The 23872-nt window shown below is 34.2% G+C and overlaps 4 protein-coding genes across 9 annotated transcripts; 2 read left to right on the top strand and 2 right to left on the bottom strand.

The window, feature by feature from the left end:
* Positions 1-879: 879 nt before the first annotated feature.
* Positions 880-1793, top strand: LOC123307505. 2 transcript variants are annotated; one of them, XM_044889852.1, is made up of 3 exons: positions 880-966; positions 1206-1348; positions 1410-1793. In XM_044889852.1, exons 2-3 carry the CDS (start codon positions 1322-1324, stop codon positions 1737-1739), a joined length of 357 nt encoding a protein of 118 aa, XP_044745787.1. In that variant the 5' UTR covers positions 880-966; positions 1206-1321; the 3' UTR covers positions 1740-1793. The 2 variants fall into 2 exon arrangements, with proteins under 2 accessions (XP_044745787.1, XP_044745786.1); XM_044889851.1 differs by having other exon boundaries at positions 1154-1348.
* A 2723-nt stretch (positions 1794-4516) lies between these two features.
* LOC123307492 lies at positions 4517-17811 on the bottom strand. 5 transcript variants are annotated; one of them, XM_044889822.1, is made up of 3 exons: positions 17640-17811; positions 16172-17286; positions 4517-6561 (listed from the first exon to the last, which is right to left on the bottom strand). In XM_044889822.1, the coding sequence occupies exon 3, from the start codon at positions 6378-6380 to the stop codon at positions 4614-4616; it is 1767 nt and encodes a 588-aa protein (XP_044745757.1). In that variant the 5' UTR covers positions 6381-6561; positions 16172-17286; positions 17640-17811; the 3' UTR covers positions 4517-4613. The 5 variants fall into 5 exon arrangements, with proteins under 5 accessions (XP_044745757.1, XP_044745759.1, XP_044745761.1 ...); XM_044889824.1 differs by having other exon boundaries at positions 17660-17811; XM_044889826.1 differs by lacking the exon at positions 16172-17286.
* Positions 17812-18821: 1010 nt separating this feature from the next.
* LOC123307506 lies at positions 18822-19521 on the bottom strand. The gene has a single exon (XM_044889853.1). The coding sequence runs from the start codon at positions 19367-19369 to the stop codon at positions 19091-19093; it is 279 nt and encodes a 92-aa protein (XP_044745788.1). The 5' UTR covers positions 19370-19521; the 3' UTR covers positions 18822-19090.
* Positions 19522-20501: 980 nt separating this feature from the next.
* Positions 20502-23338, top strand: LOC123307486 (zinc finger protein 845-like). Its single transcript, XM_044889814.1, has 2 exons — positions 20502-20811; positions 20874-23338. The coding sequence occupies exons 1-2, from the start codon at positions 20753-20755 to the stop codon at positions 23149-23151; spliced, it is 2337 nt and encodes a 778-aa protein (XP_044745749.1). The 5' UTR covers positions 20502-20752; the 3' UTR covers positions 23152-23338.
* Positions 23339-23872: the final 534 nt, after the last annotated feature.

Genomic DNA, 23872 nt, shown 5'->3' with positions numbered 1-23872 from the left:
TTCATTTTCGAGATATGACAGTTATTTTTGATTTTTCAAATGTAAACTATAGTTGTTGCTTAAATCCCCACCCCCTTATCGATAAACGTAGCGATCGCAGCGACTCCTATGTTCCAAGTTTTTGGAGACACATTTTTAGTACGGCGATCGTTCTCCTTCTTTTTACTCTCCATAGATCTGAGAAATATTCGCTCTGTCTATGGTGATTTCTATGAGTCACTCTTACACTAGTGCACTCTTCAACATTTCACCATGGCTGTTCTCTTATCAAAAATTGAAAACAATAATATTCTTATCCTCTGTCACCAGGAGGACAATTCACTCAGCCAACTACAATTAGTTCAAATCAAAATTTCGCCATCCCGTGATGCCCAGCGCGCCTGTTGGCAAAAGCATGAAATACCCTATTGGTACATATTTTAGGGGACAAAAAATCTATGGTCTCAAAGCGGCGATCGTTCTCCTTCTCTCATAGAGTTCAATCCAGACTCTGGCTCTACTCTCCATACATAGACCAAAGAAAGAGTAATCCACAGATTAATAATCTTTGGACCATAGACATTGAGACATGTCTATGCCTTGGACACGGACAACACAGATTACAGAGAGTAGAAGACAAGACAAGAAGAGTAGAAACAAGTGACTGAAGCATAGACCACAGATTACAGAGTAGGCATAGACAAACTATAGATAGGCAACACCGGGGCAAAATTTGGTTCATGTAAAAGCGCCATCTATGGAGACGTATCGGAATTAATGTCGGTAAAATTCAATGAATGCTGGCGGCGCCATCTATCGGTTCTTTTTCGCGGTAAGGAATATTGGTGTAATAATTTAAACATTTGTTTTCAGCGAGGACCACAGATAACGTAATCTGTGGCGAGGACTGAAGTGACTAGTGAGAAACCTGAAGATTTATTAGTGTTCTCATCGTTCTATTATTATTGATAAATAAAAAATGTCAAGGTAAGTGTATTCAGTTTTGGATGAGAGTTGTTATTGTTATAAGGCTGAAAATATATCTTACCTAGAACCTCCATAACCTCAATTTTTATATTTGAATTTCGAATTATTATTCCTATTATTGAAAGGAAATATTGAAGAATATTATGCCTTAAGCCTCATTATATGTGTCTATTGATATTTCTTTCAGATGACTCAAAACCGAATAATTTCAATGACTAACATTCTTTCATTTTTCAAAGACTACATTTCGCAACTTGAGAAGGGAGAATATTATTTTAACAGTGGAAATGTCGTATGTACACATTTTAATCCTGAAGTACACCCTTTTTTACTTAAAGGAGAAGTGCAAGCAAGTATGAAGGACAGGGTATATTCCGTTGAGGTAAGAAAAATACAATTTTATCATGAAGCAATTTCAAATTAAAACATATTTATTATTTCAGCTATCTTTAGATGCAGAAGATGGAATCGTGACTGCAACCTGCTCATGCCCTAGGAACCAATTAGTGTGCCACCATATGGCAGCTCTCTGTGTTTTTGGACACCATAATCTCAGATTACCTATGGATATGCCATGCACATCGAATGCACCAATAGACACTTCTGATGAAGAAGAAGATGAAGTTCAAAGTATAGAACAAATTTTTCCAAAGGAAAAAAAGAATTACTGTGCTGTTCGTCGATTGGCAACAGAGCAAGAAATTGAGAAGTTCGTAAATTCTTTGGACGATTCAGTAGGATTCAAATGGTTGCTGAAGCCAGAACCTTCATAATTTGGTGCCTGCAATTCACGATATTATATTCATTAAAGAGTGTCTGGAACAAAACGTAATATTTCTTAGAGGACGTCTTGTTAGCAGTGGCTTGACACTTCCTTATCTCCACCCAAAATATGGTTTTTAGTTCGTCATTCAATCGCTATGTGGCACTGGATACGAGAAGTGATGTTCTCCACAGATTCCTGTATCTGACATACTGGATTTGTCAACGCCAACAGTTCACTGTAGACGATTTCGGAAACTTACTCGGGTTCATTCGATCCCTAATCTTTGCGTTCGTTTACCTAACCCGAACATCTAACCCGTGTTCGGAAAGTACGGTGCTGCTACCTCGATCACTGACTCGGGTTGATTTTCCGTAACCCTACACAAAAGCAGGGTCGTTCGAATCGCTAGAGTCACCGCATGCGCACTGCAGTTTAGTTTTGTATCTGAAAAACGCGGGAAAGAAGCTTTCTACTCTTATACTCAATAATTATGGAAAGAGAAGAGAATTCGGCTCAATGTGAAATGTGTGGTTTCATTAGCTAATTCCACTATAGCTGCAATTTTCCTCTTGCTCCTAATTTTGATAAATAGATATTGATATTGATCACTTGAAGGTCACACTACAAGTTACAAGATATGGCAAAGCATCAGAAAATCCAAATATTAATTGGGAAAAACTGACTGGGAATAAAATCATCATATATTTGGTTATTCATTTATTTATTCTTGTAAATTACAACACTCAAGCTAGCATCCCTTCCCAATTTCGGTAAAATCTTGGTTATTGTTTTCTTGCGGTCCTGGGGAACTGCAGATTTTAGGATGATCCAATCCCCAAGAAAACTTCCAGATCTTTACATTTCAACGATCTATTATTGACGAAAAACTCAAGTTTTGATGAATTTTTTGCTTGTTCCTGTTCCTAGCGAAGATTACGGGGTATGCGTGGGATTGTCCATACCTTCATTTTTCGAGAATCTGAAAATCGTCCATATCTGGATTCATCAGTGAAAAGGACACTACGCCACTGATCGTTCCTATTGATATGTTGCCTTGCCCATTCCAGTCTTTGACGCTTATGGTCACGTGTTAATGGAACTCCTCTTAATGGACGTCTAGAACCTAGATTCACCTCTCTCAAACTGATGGTCTGATGGTTTCGATGAAAACTTTGACCCCATCTGCATTTTGAAGAGTATTCCGTAGCATTCTACACGTATAGATGTAGGGTTTCTTCTCGCCTAAACGGTGATGAAACGATCCTGAGCAGGTGTGTTTTTCGTCGCCCACCAAGCCTTGGTCTTTCCAACACGGAACCTGTCTCCCTGAACCTATTCCAAAGTCGAGATATCACACTTTGGCTGACTTGGAGCCTTTCCGCTACAACAACCTGAGTTAGGCCACCCTGTAGCATTCCGATAGCCCTATTAGCCTCAGCGTTTGTTAATTAACGTCTTGGCATTTTCAGAAAACTCGTTTCAAATCGAAGCCGTTGATAAACTGACTTCATTTCAAAATAGGAACATTTATCAAGCATATGCAAAGAACCAAACTTGAGAAAAAAGGCGACCAGATTGACGAAATGTCTCATACTGATTTTTTCTGGATCGATTCAAGTTGTTATTGAGTTTTAAATGATTTTACAGCGATTTTCTCGAAGATTACATACTTTCAAAAACGATTGAATACGATATCCCTAACTCTTGTGGAGCAGTTTATATAATATCCATAATGGCTGAGATACAACCCCTAAAATGACGACAAAATGTAATTGAATTTCAAGTACGGGACTGTGGAAGGTGACTCCGGCATTGCAAAAACGAAACAACACATAAACATATGGCTATACAATGAATGGTTCAGTACCAAGTTCATCGGATTAGATGCATCAGGTCACTTTTGAGAGAATCATAATTGTTGTATTGTGCAATTTAGGGTGAAAAAAAGTGTAGAAAATCGAGGCAGTTTCTTGAAAGTGCTTGTGTTAGTTATGTTGAAAAAGTGCTATGATGTTTCCCCATTTCATCCCATTTTTAAGACGATTGCTGGAATGTCCCTACAAGAAGGTTGTGATGCCATTGTGAAAAAATTCGTGAATAATTCAGACGAATTTTATTGGTAAGATTTTGAAGTATTATTCTATTTTTTACACTTTTCTCTTTTGTCAGTTTGTATCGAAATGAGCCATTTTATAAAATCGTGTGAGTTACTAAAAAATAATGGGAAAAATTCAGCAATCCTTAGTTTCCATTTTCATTACCACGTAAATAACGAACGAGCCAATAAACGAAACCACATGGTCGAATCAGGAGATAAGTTTTTTCCCACCGCATTGCGATAATTCAACTAACAAACGGTCTAGGATCGTATCAGGATGTATTTCAGTAATCATATTCAATTTTTTTTTCAACTTTGTCATTTTGAAAGTTTTGTATAGGTGATTTTTGGTAAAACGCTTCATTTTGACCAGTTCTACCTTTTGTTTGAAAATAAAGCCTCATCTTCGAATACACCTTGTATGTTTGATAGAAAACTACTTTAAAATTTATTCTTATTTGAAGTGAGAAATAAAATCATTTTTCGAAATTCGAAAAAATATTTTTTCAAGTTCTCAAAGGGTGGGCATGGTAGTACCGCCCTTGCCAAATCACCCACTGATTGGACATGAAATTAGTATACTGAAGAGAAGTTATTGTATATACCAGACATCATATATATAAATATAATTAAAGTCATACTGCTTGGATTTTTTTCAAGTAAAATAACTGATAATAATTAGGTCAATTTTATTTTAATCATACAATAAAAAAATATATAATAAAATAAACAAGACAAACATAGATACTGAATTCAAAAGAAACAATCACCTAAAACTTTTTTTTATAAATAGGATTGTGATCCTAACAAATCTACAATTTCTTGTGCACAGTCCATTTCTGGATATTCTTGAAAGAAAGCAATTATATCTGCTCTTTTGTTCGGCTCAAGTCGATCACTAAATAAAGGCATATTATATTTATCTAACAACTTGTAAATATACGGATGTAAAATTTCCTGTTTTTCATCTACATAGTAAAATACCCTATGTAACAATAGATTTTGTACAATATCAGACAGTTCTAAATTTTCGAACGACCTCACAATATTTGCACCGTTAACCCTACCCAACGATTCTAATAAACACGGTAATTTACTATCAAAGAAAGTATTGAATTTGTGTTGCCTAGTTTCTAAAAACTCATTAATTTTGTTCATTATATCCAATTTAAAACCATTTTCGGCTTTACACATCAAGTCGAAAATATGTACCTCACAATTCGGATTATCTTTTAAACTTCTAAAAAAGAAGGCGTAAAGCTCCATCTCAAAAATAGAGAAGGATTTCATATTTCTAGGTGCAATAAATTCGAACTTATTAGTCAGAGGATTCAGTGACACTAATAATTCAAACATATTGCATATTTTGCGATGAACGGGCTTGCTAATTCTCGGTATTTTATTGGGATCAAACTTTTCTCCTTCTGCTAATCCTGCTTCGATATTATTGCGATGTAAATTAACCCAAGATATGTTGGTATCATCGACAACATCGCCAAGATATTGATATCCCACATATCCGATTCCATTTCCAGTAAGATCGAGAGAAGTAACTTGGCTATCCGGCAAACCTTCTGCTAGATATTTAGCACCATCGGCTCCAATAGTATTATGGGACAAATTTATATAAACAATCTTGGAATCTCGTAAGATTCCAGATAAATACTGAGCTCCTTCGGCTTTGATATCATTCCCCGGGAGATGAATATACATAATATCACTATCTTTCAGGGCTGGTACTAAATGTTTCAAACCTTCGTCTCCCATTTGATTATTACAAAGTCGAAGATCCAAAACTTTAACCCGTCTTAAAAATTCAGCCAAACGTTGAACTCCTTCTAAAGGTAGTTTCTCCCCATTCAGATTCAAAGTGAAGATTTGACTATCTTTGAACGCTCCAATTGCATATTCAACACCGTTATCTTGCATTATGTGATTGCAATACAACCTCAGCATGCCAATCTTGGTACCTTTGAAAGCTTGAGCCAAATATTGAACATCATCGGCTTCGAAGATCAGACCAAGCGTCAGTTCAGAAATACTCGGAAACATTTTATTCAGATATTGAGCAGTCTTGAAGCCGATTTTATTGTTGAGGAGAGTGATGTGAACCCTACCCCGAAACAATTCGTGAGAGATATAATTATAATCGTCGGGAGCTTCTCGGCAATGTACATCGAGGTCGAGGCTCTTCAATTTAGTTTTACTCAGGATCTCATTCAGGCATTTGGCTGTGTCGATTCCAACTCTGTTTCCGCTCAGATCGAGATGTTTTATTTGGGTGTCTTTTAGAGATTCCGCCAGATATCTTACACTTTCATCCCTTAAGTTGTTCTGTTTAAGATCGAGTGTATGAATTTGGGTGTGTTTCAAAACTTGTGTCAGAAATTTTAGGCCGTTACATCCTATATTACTGTCGGCGAGATGGAGTGAAGTAAGTTTTGACTCTTTCAGAATTTGAGCTACAGATTGAACCTCATCTTCTTGTACGTCACTAGGAGCAGAACGTAGAATAACTTTTAACTTATCAAGCAATTCTGTATGTTCCATATTATGTGTTTTATCCTTTTAGCTGTTCAAAAACTTCACTTTTCAGACGCTGATCGATTTTGTTCGTTTTTTTACACAGGGGCTCAGGAAATATGCTATGTACCCAATATCCTCTTCTTTTTCGCTTCCTGGGTCAAAGTATTGTTGGATGATTCCTAGGGCTGAAGAGTCTAGGCTGTACCTATATCATCACGCAAAAAATCTCAAATTAGAATCACAGAACATGTTTAAACTAGTATGCAATAGCCAAGCAGTGAAAGAAGGGAAGCAACACACATGGAAATGCACAAAGGAGAAGCTTGCATGCTGACAACATTTCCAAAGCACCAATATGGAACTTGTCTACAATCAACCACCTATAATATAATCTGACAAGAATTTAGGTATTCAAAAAGCATTTAATAAGCTGTTAAACAGTACTTCTCTAATGTAAGTGAGTTTAGTGTCCTCCAAGGTTTAACACGGGGTATTCTTTGTCGCCAAATATATTTTAAAAGTTCTAAAGTATTTGTCCTTATTCCCACAAAGAATACCCCGTGTGTACTTCTCTAATATTAATGGGCAATCTAAATTTCAACTGGGTAATACTTACATATAATAGAGTTGCATTTGGTTTAAATTTACTGCAATCAAAAAATAGGTAACAAGTAAAAATGAAATAGTAATAACCCAAGGACATTGATGAATGTTCGAAAAAAACTGTCATGTTAACATTAACCACCTTGGAATACGCACAAAAACGGACAATTTCTCAGAATTTCAGTTGTCAAAACTGCGCTACGTTGCCGGTGCCACAGCCGTCTAAAGAGGGCTGTGCCAGTGCACTGGCGATTTCATTTCAATAGTTTTGTTTTGGTCGAAGAGTTAGGTTAACAAGAATTGAATTCAGATGGATACCACCCGCCGATATGGATATCAACATGTGTTACGATCTGAATTGAACTAGTCAGTTTGTATTGTGATAATAGATGGATATTTTTATCTCTTGCAGCTGTAAGTATCGAGGATCAATTATTTCATGACTAACTATAAGTTTCGAATGTCTATAAAATTTTAATTACTTATCTCTTACAGTAAGTTGCTGGTGCCTTGGGAATAAGATACTCATTGTTCTCAATATTGCTTCCAAGATGAATGGTGACGAAGAACTCACTCAGACCATATGGAAAAAAACGTACAAAACCAGTTGTTGATATCGACGACTTTTACCAAACCACTATATGCAATCTAATATATGAGATTTACAAAATTAGTAAGTATTTAAACTCCCCCGGTGGTTGTTATCTCATGAATTCGTATTTGTTTTAGGGGAACATCTTAGTGTGTCTATATAACAAATGAATTCCAGGCTAATGGCCTAGGGGGAGTTCTAAAACAAAACATGTGTAAGATTTTCTACATATCTTCCAACTATCAATGTGAGAAGATATTGTTCTATTGTCAGCAAGCAAAAATTTTACACTCACCAACCGGGATTAACAGAAAACACAGGGAGTAATAAGTTATAAGGAGATCACTGCACTGCACACTATTTAATTTTGACAAGAGTTGTTGTCTCAGGAACTAGGAACCCACTTTCACAGAACAGACTTACTTTATGCCCACTTTAACTTTTTGAAAAGTCCGATGGATTTTTCTAGGTTATATTACTCAAAACCACAGACAAAGGAACTATTCTTTATTCTTTCTCTTCTATGGAGAGTAGAAAGAAGAACGAACGCTGCTTTCAGACCACAGATTTTTTTTTCCCCAAACTTCTTATGGCTTATTTAGTATGGAGAGTAGAGAGAAGGAGAACGATCGACGTACTAAAAATGTGTCCCCGAAAACGGGAAACGTAGGATAGGTGTCGCTGCGATTACAGCGGGTATCGATAAGGGGTGGGGATTCAAGCGTCAATTTGAAATGAACAGCCTTCATTTTATTTAAGGTTATGTATCATCGTGGTTTTTCTGATGATTTTTCAAATACCTTTCTTCAAATCTATATTGAATATGAGTTCTCTGAATTATATGCAATAAAATGCAAGTCGAAATCAATGAAATTCAAAAGAAATCACTGATCAAAAAAATTGTACCTACTTTTGTTTATCATTGTTTATTGAAAGCAGCTATGTTAGTTGGTTTACCGTAATCTTCAAAATTATATAAATCCGTAGTGAGGAGTAGTACACATCAAGACAACAAAAGGTAGCAGTCTCAGATTTATCACTTAGGTATTAGAGTAGATTCTTTTGCCAATACTCAGCTGAGAACCGATATAAACCATATATTATGTTATGCCAACAAAATTCTTCAAGAATATTTACTTCTGAACCATGTAGTTTTATTGGTTAGACATTCTTATTCAGAAGAGTCAACTTCTCACGAGAGATGACAATTTCGATTTCGTTTATAATGAATCCATCATTTTTTTGATATCTTCATCGCAAAAATGCTCTTGACACACAAATTGATTCGGAGTTGATTCTTGTGATAAGGTTTTTTCCAATTTTCTCTCAAAAATGCTCTCGGAAATTTTATCTCTTCTCCTTTTCTTTCCGATGCCGAAACACTCTTATACTAGCGCACGCTTCAACATTTCACCATGGTCATATGTTGTTCTCTTATCAAAAATCGACAATAATAATATTCCTATCATCTGTCACCAGGGAAACAGTTCACTCAGGCAACGAGCCAACTACAATTTGATTTGTGTAAACAAAATTTCGCACTCTCGTGATGGCCAGCGCGCCTGTTGGCAAAAGCATGAACTACCCTATTGGTACATATTTTAGGGGACAAAAAATCTGTGGTCTCAAAGCAGCGATCGTTCTCCTTCTCTCTACTCTCCATACTTCTTAGTTTGTCTATGTTCCCCAGAGATATAGGATCTCAAAGATATCTTCTTCTATATCTCTGATGTTCCCCTTATCATGGCTGAATTTTCCAGTTGTATTTTTCTATGGTTGTGGTATGGAGGGCATTGAACTAAAGTTCTTTAGTTCAATCACAGCCGTCTATGGGTGTGTTCATAAACTTACTCCCATAGAGAAAGGGAAAGAGGAGAGTAGTCAATTCAGTGTTATTCATGGGCGACACGTTTTGTGGCGCCCCCCTTGGCTACTGGAGAAACTAATCCGAAAAAATTTGCGCGGGAAATTCAAATAACGGCCTCGTTTTTGAAATATTTACCAAGTTCGAAAAATACACTCCGTCGCCTCTCTCTACTCCTATTGTTCTTTTTATCGAGTTTAGTGGGAAAGATTCGATTAAAAGAACGATAGGAGTAGAGAGAGTCGATGGAGTGTATTTTTCAAACTTGGTAATTATAGATTTTTAGACGAATCATGAAATAGTGTAATAAAATAGAAAATCAACTGAAATAAATATATATTCAGGAAAATATTAGAAAATTACATTTGTATAGAAAGAATATACAGAAATTTAACCGAAATGAATATATAATAGAAATATTTGACAATAACAACTATAATTACAATATTGTACAGGATACATTATATAAAGGAACTGATCTTTTAAAGGGTTGAATGGATAAATAATATGGGCCAAACTAAACACAAAAACTGAACTTTGATTCACATGAATAACTGAAATTGATGGATTCAGGCTTTATTTCTATGTGCTCATATCATATTGTATATTATCGTAATACTTTTTTACAATTATTAGAGAAATACATACCATAATCCAATTAATCATGAACAACCGAGTCCACATGTTCTTCATATGTAAACCAGAAAAATGTTACATGCGACTTAAAAAATAATTTCAACTTAGGGGTTATCGATGCAATATGTCCAAATGGCGGTACAATATGCCAATCTCATCATTTTCATAACTCTTGTTAGATTTAGAAATGGTCAAATATCAAATTATTGCAGTTTTATATGATGTAATAATAACAGTTCGAAAAGCAGCAAACATATTTCCTGGAGGATCCCCTAGATTGAGACTTCTAGTTCTCAAAAACTTGAATCCCTGGTCCCTACAACTTTTGTGTGGCATTTATTGTTTAAAGCCATCCAGACTTGAAAGCCATTTGAGTCTTTCTTGTTTCTTCTGGGCATGGGATCTGAAAAAATGTTCTATATTTTGGTATCCAAAAAATGAATAACATTTCGCAATTTTGTAAAATCAAGCAATACATAATTTTAATTGATTATAAAATAGAAATATATACAAAAACTCACCATGTTTTCGAAAGCAAACAATTTCTTTTTCGGGGAATAAACAAAAATCTCGAAATACTCTAACTTTTTGCATTAAACAAAAAACAAAACAAACTCAGACGGAATGACGGAAATCAGCTGACTTGAGTTCTGTCATAGATTACAGATTTCTTTCATCCACATCCACTAGTTCTTGAACTGGCCATCAAACACTAGCGCCATTTCCGACGGGATTCCAAAAATTCTTAACCTAATTCTAAAAACGTGTCCCCCGTGTTGCCTATCTATTCGGCAGTCTCTCTTTTCTCTTGTCTCTGCTTACTCCGAGAGTAGAGTATGAGTATGGTCATGCTCAGAGAGCATACTCTGAGGAACTAAAAGTACGTTTGTGAACGCTTCGGGTAATCAGAGCTTACTCAGAGCTTGCTCTGAGTAAGTTTGTGAACGCAACCTATAGAGTCCTTAAAGACGGCTATGGTTCAATGATGGAGGGTGGAGGGTAGGTCCATAGGTTGTGGCAACAAATTTTCCTTTTTTTTATAGAAATGGTAAATTATTGTAAGTGTGGTTCACTGACCGAATTGAAGATTAGGTATAAACATAGTCTAACGGCCAAATGACTAACCTTAGTGTTTGAGTAATATATCGGGCAAAGACGCTCAATAATTTTAGAGTTTTACTTATTCAAGTTTGATATTTTAGGTTACGAGATCTCTTATTCTAGATATATATCCATAGTTCTAGATAAGATTTCTGGTGTAGGACGATAATAATAATAATAATAATAACACCACTTTATTTCAAATAATGTACATGTTCACATATAAACACAACAATAAATGAAATGACGTCAAAAAAAGGCAGGAAAGATCAAACTAAGTTTGCACCAAAATACTCTGCTAGACTATATGGCTCTAAGTTTAACAATAGAGAATAAATTTCTCTCTTGAATTTTTTTTAGATTACAGATGGATTTTATTCTTTTTGGTAGTTTATTAAATATTCTAATACACATGTATGATGGGTTGTTTTCTGTTAATGTTAATCTGTGTATAGGAAAGTTTATGTCCAATGATCTTGATGAGTATTTTTCAGTAGTTATGAAGTTATTTTTATTCTTAAACAGGAAAAGCAAACAATCATTCAAATATACGCCGCTCACTGTTAGAATACCTTTTTGTTTGAATACTCCTCTACAGCTTTCTCTGTATTTCATTTTATATATAACCCTAATTACCCTTTTTTGAATAACAAACACAGTTTCCAAATTTTCTCTAAGTCCCCAAAAAATTATGCCGTATCTTAATACTGACTCAAAATTAGCATGATACAACATTTTGAGTGATTCTACTTCAACATATTTAGAAGCTGTTCGTATAGCATAACAAATTCCGCTAAGTTTCTTTGACACGATATTTGTATGGTGGTCGAATTTTAAAAATTTGTCAATGTATACACCTAAAAATTTGGTGTACTCTGAAATAGAAAATTCATTATTATTTATTGTTATTTGACCAGGTTTTTCTAATCTACTTCGGTTTGTAGTAAAAATGACAATGTTGGTCTTTTTCTCATTTAAAACCAATTTATTTTGTTCGAACCATGATTGTGCTTTTTTAAAGAAAAACTCGCTTCGATTAGTTAGATCGACTATTGTTTTCGCCCCCACCAGCAAACTTGTGTCATCGGCAAAACTTGAAATAATTAAATCTGAGTTCAGTGCTATTTTGCATAAATCATTGATGAAGATTATAAACAGAATTGGGCCCAGAATACTGCCTTGTGGCACTCCTACAATATTCTCTATTCGTTCTGATCTTTCTTTGAAACCATCTTTTATTACTTCTACCCTCTGATACCTAGCTGACAGATAGGATTCAAACCATGCCCCAGCATTACCTCTAATGCCATACAAATTAAGTTTTTCCAACATATGCTTTCGATCTAAAGTATCATAGGCCTTGGACAAGTCTAAGAATAGTCCCAAAGCAATGTTATTACTTTCAATTAGTTTGACTATACTTTTTGTGAATTGAAAAATAGCTGTTTGAGTTGATCTTCCAGCAAGATAGCCATGCTGTGTCTCAGTAAAAATACCACAATCATGAAAAAAAGAGAGCACTCTTACAACCATCACATGTTCAAATATTTTTGAAAAGCTCGGTAACAAACTAATAGGACGATAATTATTTATATCTGATGGATCACCTGTTTTTAGTAAAGGTTTGATTAAGGCAGATTTTAAACCTTCTGGATATATTCCATATTTGAGCGAGTTATTAATTATATATGATAAAACATACTTTATCTTTTCTATGCATAACTTCACAATGAATATGGGAATTTCATCTTCTCCACTACTATTCTTGTTTTTCAAAGATTTTGACAGCTTAACAATTTCATCTGGAGTTGTAGGTCTTAGAAAAATTGATTTATCATTCCTAATAACATTACTGTAATCATGAAATGAAAAATGATCAAATTCATCTAGCAGCTTAGATACACTGTCTTTAAAATGCACATTGAATTTCTGGGCTGCATCAAGTGCACTATCTCCAATTTCACAGTTAGTTTTTATTTTTTGTTTACCATTAATCTCGTTACATATCTTCCACATAGTTTTGTTTTTGTTGTCAGATTTTTTAATTTCTTCTTGATAATTTTTTGCCTTCAGATTTCTTAATAGCCTATCATATTCTTTTTTTGTTTCATTATATAATTGTTTATATCTAGTATCCCGTTTATGCAGAGTCAACAAAATATCTAGCGTATTCTTACATTGTATTAACTGAGGGTCTTGATTTAGTTTTGATGTACTCTTTTTTTTAAATTTCAATTTTAACGGAAAACATTCATTAAACAGTCCAAAAAACTTTGAGCTGAAACTGTCCCACTGTTTATTCACCTCCTTCTCATCTACTTCGTACACCATCTTCCAGTCTTGCTCTCCCAGTATTGATATGAAAGCCTGCTTCGCCTCTTCGTTGAAGAATCTGGTAAACTCCCTGACATTTTCTCTTATTCTCTGCGCTGCAAAAGTCAGCTTTTGAGCCGTGTGATCCGATAGATGCATTTTTACGATACTACTCTTAGATTCTATTATGTCCGTACAAATATTGTCCAAACAACTTTCTGACTCTGGTGTTATCCTGGTCATCGCATCTACAGTGAGATGTAATCCAAATGACTCTAACTGATTTATGAAGTTTGTTCTGTCCTTGTTTGCATATTCTATATGTATATTGAAGTCGCCTGCCAAAATTATGTGATCAAATTTATATTCTCGCGCCGCTGACAAGAACAATTCCAGCCTCTCCAAAAACATATTGATATCTGAGCCACTGGGACGATAGATCGAGGCCACCATAACAGTACCCCCAACACAACACTCAACAGCAGCACATTCGAAGACACCACTGACACTCAACTTTGACAACTTCCTCAATGGTTTACATCTTATGTCTTCTCTTATGTATACTGCTGATCCTCCGTGTTTATTTTGGTCTCTACAGAAACTTGAAACCAGTCTGAAATTCTTCATTGCCATGACTTCTAATTGCTCTTTACTCTTCCAATGTTCGGTTAAACACACCATAGCACACTCCGGATGGTTCTTCAACTCAAATTCCAATTCGTCAATTGCAGTACCCAAACATTGGACATTCCAGTGAAATAGACTGAACATTGTTTTTCCTTTTTTGATATCTTCAGTGGTATTTTTGATATTTACTTCGTTATTCTCATTTGATCCAAAAAATTTGCTCCCTCATTTAGTTCTCGATGTTTAATGAAACTGAAACGTTTAACTCCAACACCAACCGGCCAGAAGCTTGCCTCATACATCTCCTCCCTTTTTCCAAATGGTGCAGTGACACAAAAACTCTTACGTGCCCCATTTGTTGCTAGTTCTTTAACAGTTATTTCTTTGTTTTGGAAACCAGGTTTTTTCATTAAGTAATCTTTTATATTATTTTCTGTCACCTGACTTTTAACTCTGTATATGTAAAGCCAAACCTTCTTCTCTTCCCCGCAGAAATCACCTTTATTCTCATCATTTTCAGCTGTTCCAATTGTTTTTTTCTGAAAAGGTTTAACCTTTCTCTTATTTTTGTGATTGACTTCCTTCCAATTGCTGGTTTCTGTTTCAAACTCACTATTTTGCTGGTAATTTACGTCATTCGAGTTTCCACGAATTTTACTGGAAAATTCATTGTTTTTATTTCCAACATCATTTTCCGGTTGTTTAGAATGTGAAGAATTTATCTGGGTATCTTTATCTATCAGTATTTGTTGCCAAACTGGTGTTTTATTTTTAATGCGATCAGCCGGGTTTGTTTGTGTTCTTGCCCCCTTGTGTCGAGTATGTTTATCTGTTGTATTTATTTCTGGCTCCTTATCTGATTTCAAACCAGCTGCAATTTTTTCTTGGAGAAATTGATTATTGATTTTTAATAAATTATTATTTTCTAATAATAGGTTATATTTATCCTCTTTTTCTTGTAACAGTTTTTTTAAGAATTCATTTTCTACTTTTATTCTCTCAAGTTCACTCACTTCATTTTCGGTGTTTTTGTTCTTTGCGGTTTCACAGCACACTATTCTGGTGTCACATATTTTCTTGCACTTCATTTTATTTCTAGTAGCACAGGATTGATGATAGATGTTACCACACTCTACACAAATAAGTGTTTTATTTGTTTTATTCTGACAACATTTAAATGATTTTTCTCTGAAGTTCATTTCAGTTATCATTGGGAGATCTTCCGACACATCTTCAGAATCCGCCATCTTGATATATAGATTAAGAAAGCATCAAAATAAATATCTCAAATTTTTACATTCATTTATTTTTTTTTACATTAGTAGCATATTCACATAAGTGACACCTCTGTTCCCTTGTTTTTAAATGAACATAATTTATGTGAGCATCAAGCGTTTCTTTTGAACACGCAGCATCAGAAAGGTGACATATGTTTCTTAATATTGAAATGAACAGCGTTAACTTGCTTACGAAGATAACATTTTCTATTTGTAAAATAGTCACATAGATGACACTTGTGTTCTATAATTTGGAAATGAACAGAGTCTAGGTAAGTGTCAAGGTTACTTTTGTTACTGGCTGCATATTCAAAAAGTTTATTTAAGTTTCTCAATATCCAAATGAAAGTACTCTGTTCTACTTGTAACAAACTCACATAGATGACAAATGTGCTAGCTGCCTGAAAAAAATTGTATTCATTTTTTCAGCACAATATGAAAATGTTAGGCAGAAGTCGACAATTCTCTTAGTTTTTTTTCCAAGAAAAACGCGAAATTTTACCTCTAGAAGTTATAGATAGTTATAGCTAATTTTCTTCTGTTTTCTTGATGAATACTGGAAATGTTAAATTTATGAACTTTCAAGCTTCCTTTTTCGAAAATACCTGTTTAACGGAAAATGACAACACCTGTGTATCTTAATATTTCTTGTCTTCGAAGCATATATTTCACTTCACCAAAGATTATAGAGTAGCCTAAGCTAACTCAATAATCTTTGGTTAACACTTTTAATCCTTAATTTTTAAATGAACAGATTCCATATGAAGATCGAGGTATTTTTTTTGACTCGAAGAGTACTCACATAAGGAACACTTGTGTTTCTTGATATTCAGATGAACACTGCTGATATGCTTTTGAAGTGCACTTTTTTCACTTGATTCATAGTCACATAGATGACACCTGTGATCCCTAATTTTTAAATGAACAGATTTCACATGAACATCGAGTTGATGTTTTCGACTGGAAGCATATTCACATAGGTCACACTTATGTTCCTTAATTTTTAAATGAACAGATGTCATATGAAGTTTGAGTTGATGTTTATATTTCGCAGCATAATCACATAAGGAACAGTTGTGTTCCTTGATATTCAAATGAACGGATTTCACATGAACTTCCAGGTGTATTTTTTGACTTGCACCATAATCACAAAAGGAACAATTATATTTCTTGGTATTCAAATGAATAGATCTCGTATGAACATCGAGATGTCTTTTTTGAGTCGCAGCATATTCACATATGGAACACTTGAATTTCTTAATCTTCAAATGAACAGATTTCACATGAGCTTCGAGGTACTTTTTTTGACTTGTAGTGTACTCACATAGATGACACTTGTGATCCTTTATTTTCAAATGGACAGATTTCATATGAATTTCAAGGATTTTTTTTCGAGGTGTAGCATATTCACATAAGGAACACTTGTGTTTCTTGACTTTCGAATGAATAGATCTTAGATGTACATTGAGTTCACTCTTCTCATTTGCAGTATATTCACATAAGTGACATTGGTTTGTATGAACAAGGGCGATATGCCTTTGAAAGGTCTCTTTTCTACTTTCAACATATTCACTTAGTTGACACTCGTGATTTCTTATTTTCGAATAAACAGAATTGAAATGTAACACACATTTTTTTTCAGAATCACACCAATGACACTTCTGATTTGTGTGTGTATCCAAATCAGGAGATTCTAAATTTTCTTTCTTATCTTTCAGACTGGAAGCATTATTGCATTCTATGCATGTATAAAGACAATTTTCTTCACTTGGAGGAATATATTCCAAGCAACATCTGTGACATTCAAAAGAGGCTTCTGTATCTAAACCAATTTGGCCACTTCCTTCATCCTTGATTATAACTCCTCTTTCATCCATAAATTGTTCAAACAAGTCTAGTTTCTTTTCTGACTTCACACTGAAAAAATTTTTTTGAAATAAATGGAAAAAAATTGAGAATGATGAAAGGTAATCACCATAAATAGAAATACTCATTCATCAAAGGCATCCTCTACAATATTCATGCTACATTCAAATTTAAATCTCAAGAAGATATATTGTTATATCTTCTTGGATGACTTCTCTAATCTTTGTTCCTCAGGTTCTAGACTCTAGAGCTTACTGAATTTCAAAGAGGAACCTCTGTCATACATTGTCTCTGCATTCATTCATATCCATTTTTTCTTCTCATTTGAAAATTATTAACCAAAGATTATAACGAAAAAAAGAGTATCAGAGACAACAAGAGAATGAAGGGAAATGCATACTCACTCGTCATGGGAAATGTGCACCTTTTCCTCGGTATTATTACAGCATGCTCCCATATCCATTTTGACCCCATTCAAAAAAATCAGTCATCTCAGGGATGATTCACCATGGAGGGACAATCATAAGGTTTTAATCGCCAAAACAAAGTAATCTTTTGTACTAGTGAATTAAATAAATATTTGTCGCTAATTTTCAGCTTTAGGAAGAAAAGTGTTTTCCCAAAGATATTGCTTGCATTTTTCCAATATATTTTGACAAGTTCGATGGATTTTTCTAGGTTATATCACAGAATATATAAATATTTGTGTTGTTTCTGTGGTTCATAATTGCAACTTTGAATTTCTCTAAAGTAGAATTACAAATAATGTCAGAGACATGTCTCTGAATAATGCAGAGTAATTCTAAGATAAAACTCTACTTGAAAGAAAAGTACGCAGATTACAGAGAGCCGTTGATACAATCTCGAGTGGAATTTGTTAATCTGATCTTTGCTTTGATGAATATCTCCTAAAGCTCAAATATGAGCTTGCCGGAGTTGAGACTGATGCTAAGCGATTTCTTATGAAAAACTTGAATGTGATGATATAGATGTTCCTGAAATTGTTATATTTACTCCAGAAAATGCAAATAATGAGGATAGGGATGAAGTCTCTGGCGAGGAAAATAATGAAGAATTGAATAACTTACTTGGAAGTCAACTGCTTGCATGTGCGCATGCTGATTTTATGGTGGGTAGGTATATTGGATAGTGAATGAGTTTAGAATCACTTTATGCAAATAGCACGATAATCATGTGGTCACTTTAGCTTCAAAATGTACTAAAGTTTTTCCCAGAGTCTCTGTCAAAAGATTCTCTCAAAAATAGAAAAAACAAATTTCTGTTCTGCAACAACCACATATCGTGTAGTTTATTGAGGTATTATATTTAAACACATTGCATCCAAAATTTTGTTTTGATAATTAACATACATTATAATCAATCTTCAATATTATAATAGTTTATTTAAGCCCATCGTTCTCTTAAAAAAAAGTATTTGGGAAAAATAGCTAAATTAACTGAAAAGCAAATATATTTCCTCCAATGGTTGATTGAAAGCTACAATCAACAAAGTATCGTCAAATAAATATGAAAATCACTTTGCACCAGTTTCGTAGGGGGTATATTTGAACAATAAAATACAGCCATAACCACAAAATATTTATGATAAAATCTGGGAATACAGAAAAATAATTCAATAATGCCCGTTTGCACAGACTTGACATTAAGGTTTACATTTCCTCAGATTAATAAAACAAATAACAGTGACTTAGCTTTAATGAGTTCATGCAAAAGGGTATAAATCACTTCACTATATCTCAAACCTCGCACATCTCCTTGATGCTAAGACGTTGTGACCTAAGCACAGGGGGATCTGAACAAATGGTAATTCATCCAGGTGTAATTACTTGATTTACTAATAATTTTTACTTCTTCCAAATCGTCCAGAATCATTACTGCTATTTGGAGTATAACTTCCTCTATCATCTCTTCTTTCGTTATAACTTCTGTTAGGCTGGCCTCTATTATCCCCTCTGTTGTACCTAGATTTTCCGTACCAAGGAAATACAATAGGTGGTGGTGGAATGCTTGATCCATGGATTTGAGCAAAATCTGGTTCACAATTGGTGTATCTTTCTGAAAACTTGATCTCACATTCTTCGAGGAAAGATTTCTGCTCTGCTGATAAAGTCATATCGGTTTTGATTGTTATATTAATTCTCAGAACTCAAAAAGATGAACAAGATGATTAGAGATCACTATAAACAAAGAGAAATCTTTGCTTGCTAGCACAGCTTTCAGAGGAGGTTAATCTTTGTTTGAACACATAACCACAGAACATAAATAATAACATAACCTCTTTGACATAACACAGACAAAGTTATCTTTGAACATAGATTACAGAGTACCCATAGAGTATGGAAAGATGAGAAGGAGAACGATCGCTGCTTTGAGAGCATAGATTTTTTGTACCAACAGGGTAGTTCATGTTTTTGCCAATAGCCGCGCTGGCGATCACGGGATGACGAAATTTTGATTTAAACTAGTTGAAGTTGGCTGTGAGCTATCTTCCTGGTCACAGATGATTAGAATATTATTATTTTCGATTTTTGATAAAGGAATAACATATGACCATGGTGAAAATTGAAGCTTGCGCTAGTGTAAGAGAATTTTGGCATCGGAAAGAAAGGGAGAAGAGACAAAATTTCCGAGAGCATTTTTGAGAGAAAATTGGAAAAAAAACCTTGATATTCACATAAAAACTGTTCATTTAAAAATTTAAGGCACTCGAGTGTCAACACTGTGCTATGCTACAAATAGGAAAAATTTACTTCAAAATCATAACGACTCTGTTCATTTGGATATCAGGAAGCACAAATGTCACTTATGCGAATATGCTGCAAGTAGAAAGAAAAGCCTTGAAGTACACAAAAAAACTGCTCATTTGAAAATCAAGGAATGTGTTACTTGACACTTGTATATATGTGTCATTTAATTTACAAGTAGGAAATTTCACCTGCGAAATATGTAAAATCTGTTCATTCAAATAGCAAATATTATGTATAACAATTGTCAGTTATGTGACAATGCTCGAAATATATTGGGTTTTTAAAGAGAATTGAAATTATTTCATTCGAATACATATTAAATATATTGCTTTTAAAAGAACCAGTCTTTTTCTATCGTCTGTTTTTCCTTTCTGATGACAACGCCACATTTCAGTTGCCTTCGAATCAAAAACTCGTTCTCCTCCGAACGCCAGCGCTCTATCGGCAGAAACATGAAGTTCCTATAGTGACAAATTATCTGTGTTCTGCATTATTCTGTGATTATTCATTATCGAGTTCACTGTACTAAAAAAATTAAAAAAAATAGCAATCGAGTTTTTATGAAAACCCGAATTTGTGAAATAAAATTAACGTTCGCTGATCGTTGAGTTCGGACCATTGCGTTTTTACCGCACGCAGATAACAGAGTTTCTATTTGGTTTCTATATCCTGACAAAAGAGATTTCTCATGTAGTCATTTTGATTCAGTTTCCCATAAGATACATTCTACGGTATTTTTCACGTAAGAAATGGATATGGGAGAACATTGTGTTAATATTGAAGAAGAGATGCATTTCATCGGTGATGAGTAAGTATCCTTTTCATGTATCCGTTTATGTCATTCTGACTCGAAAAACGAATTTCTTTCAGTGTGAAGTTAGAAAAAATAGACATTCTCGAACAATTCATAGATGGAAAAACAGCTCATGGAAGAGAAGAATTCATCACCAAAAATGAACAAAGTGACCTAAATCACTCAGGTACAGAAATTGTTACAAATCTACCATCTAGTGACTCTTTCACAAAAGAATTGTCTCAAACATCAGAGGCACTGAAAAACTGTGAATCGGCTCATTTGGAGCAATGTAAAACTCAAATAGATCACATGGATGATAATCCTGCTCCTGAAGAATATAACCTTGAAAAACGCACGCAATTTGATAATGCTTCCGGCATGGAAAATCACAAGAAAGAGCTTAATTCAAATATCGACAGTCATAAATGTCATATGTGTGATTATCAGACAAGTTTTAAAAAGAGCCTTACCATACATATGAAATCTGTTCATTTGAAAGTTATACATAAGTGCCATATCTGTGAGTATAATACAACTAGAAAAGATTATCTGCGGAGGCATGTCAGCGTTGTTCATTTAAATATAAAAAAGCACAAATGTGACTTATGTGATTATGCTTCATATTATAAAAATGACCTTGAACCTCACGTAAAATCAGTTCATTTGAACATTAAAGAGCACAAATGTGACTCATGTGAATATAGCGCGAGTAAAAAAAGTTACCTTACCAGACATGTGAAAACTGTTCATTTGAAAATCAAGGAACACCAGTGTCAGCTATGTCATTATAATGCAAGCAGTAAAAGTCGTCTTCAATGCCATATTGACACCATTCATTTGAATATCCAGAATTACAAGTGCGACTTATGTGAATATGCTGTAAGTGAAAAAAAATATCTCGAAATGCATGTGAAATCAGTTCATTTGAAAATTAACAATCACAAGTGTACCTTCTGCGATTATGTTTCGAATAGAAAATATGCCATTCAAGATCATATCGATTCTGTCCATTCAAAAATCAAGAAATATGAGTGTCATTTATGTGAATATCGTACAAATAGAAAAGGCAGCCTTCAGAACCATGTCAATGCTGTTCACTTGAATATCAAGAATCACAAATGTCACTTGTGTGAACATGTTTCAAGCTATAAAAACCACCTCGAAACCCACATTAAGTCAGTTCATTTGAAAAATAAAAGAAAAAATAAAGAACATAAGTGTCGCCTCTGTGATTTTGTTACCAGTGGTAAAGCGAACCTCCAAAATCATGTTGACGCTGTTCATTTAAAAATCAAAAGGCACAAGTGTCACTTATGTGAATATGCTACAAGTTGGAAGAGTGTTCTTCAGTTACATGTGAAATCCGTTCATTTAAAAATCAGAAAATACAGATGCGACTTATGTGAATATGCCTCAAGTAAAAAAAGTTGTCTTGAGATACATGTAAAATCTGTTCATTTGAATATCAAAAAACACAAATGCCACTTATGCGAATACGCTACGAATATAAATAAGGATCTGGAAGTTCACATAAAATCTGTACATTTGAAAATTAAAGAGCTCAAATGCCACTTATGTGAATATGCTACTAATATAAAAAAAGACCTGGAAGTACACGTGAATTCTGTTCATTTGAAAATTAAGGAACACAAATGTCCCTCGTGTGAATATACTGCAAGTAAAAAAAGTCATATTAATAACCACGAAAAATCCGTTCATTTTAAAATAAGGGAACACAGGTGCGATCTATGTGATTATGATACAACCAGTAGAAAACTACTTCGAAGCCACATTAACGCTGTCCATTTAAATATCAAGAAACACAAGTGTCACCTCTGTGAACATGCTGTAACGAATAAAAGGGACCTCGAAATACATATAAAATCAGTTCACTTAAATCTAAAGGAACACAAGTGCGACTTCTGTGATTATGAAGCAAACAGAAAGGCGGAACTTCAAAAGCATATTGATTTTTATCATTTAAATATCAATAAACACAAGTGTAGTTTATGTGATTATGAAACGAACAGAAAAGGAACCCTTCAGAATCATGTCAATTTTGTCCATTTGAAAATTAAAGAACACAAGTGTCATCTATGCGATTATGCTGCAACTAGAAAATTTCACCTTCGGAAACATATCAACTTTGTTCACTTGAATATAAAAAATCACAAATGTCACTTATGTGAACATGCTACGAATGAAAAAAATAGTCTTGATGTACACGTTAGAACTGTTCATTTAAAGATAAAGAAATACAAATGTGACTTCTGTGATTACGGTACAAATAGACATCACTTGTTTAGAAAGCATGTCGACTCTGTTCATTCAAATATAAAGGAAAACAAGTAAAAAAATTTTGAATATATTTTACTAGTGACCTTGAATGGCATGTAAAATCTGTTTATTTCGAAAATTGAGGATCAACAAGCGGGAATTGTAAATTTGTTTAATAATGATGTAAAATTTGTTGATTTGAAACTAAAGTAACACACGTGTCAATGTTGTGATTATGCTACAAATAAATATCTTATAGCACTTGGAATCTATTAATTCAAATATCTTAAAGCACCTCAACAACCCTTTGCACAACCAGTACTCATAAATCTACATGCAGTAAGCTAGAAACTCATCTGGGAACATAACAACATGGTTATTAATACACTGCGCAAAAAAATTAACGCACATTCTGAAAATCTCAATTTTAAATTTAAGTTGACTCTACATTGACTTTATAACTTATTTTTTATGTTCTCTCGGGAAGGTTTTGAACGAAACAAGACACATTAAATGGAAGTAAAATTCAGGATTTCACCGAATCTTATGTGAAGGAAGAGAAATGAACAATTTTCAAAATACTGAAATGGTGATAAGTGATTTAATACTTGGTATTTCCACCCCTTGCGTTAATTACAGCTCGGCAACGACGGTTCATACTCGACATGAGTGATCTTAAAATGTTCTGATCTAATCCTTCCCAGATTTGTCCGAGTTGGATTCCTAAGTCATTAAGAGTAGCTGGATGATTTTCTGAACTTCTCAGCCTTCTATTGAGGTTGTCTCAAACCTGCTC

This window comes from Coccinella septempunctata, chromosome 2 (genome assembly GCF_907165205.1).
Source record: "Coccinella septempunctata chromosome 2, icCocSept1.1, whole genome shotgun sequence".
Lineage (NCBI taxonomy): Eukaryota > Metazoa > Arthropoda > Insecta > Coleoptera > Coccinellidae > Coccinella > Coccinella septempunctata.
Note: the sequence above shows the minus strand (reverse complement) of the source record. Positions and strands in the feature narration are given on the sequence as shown.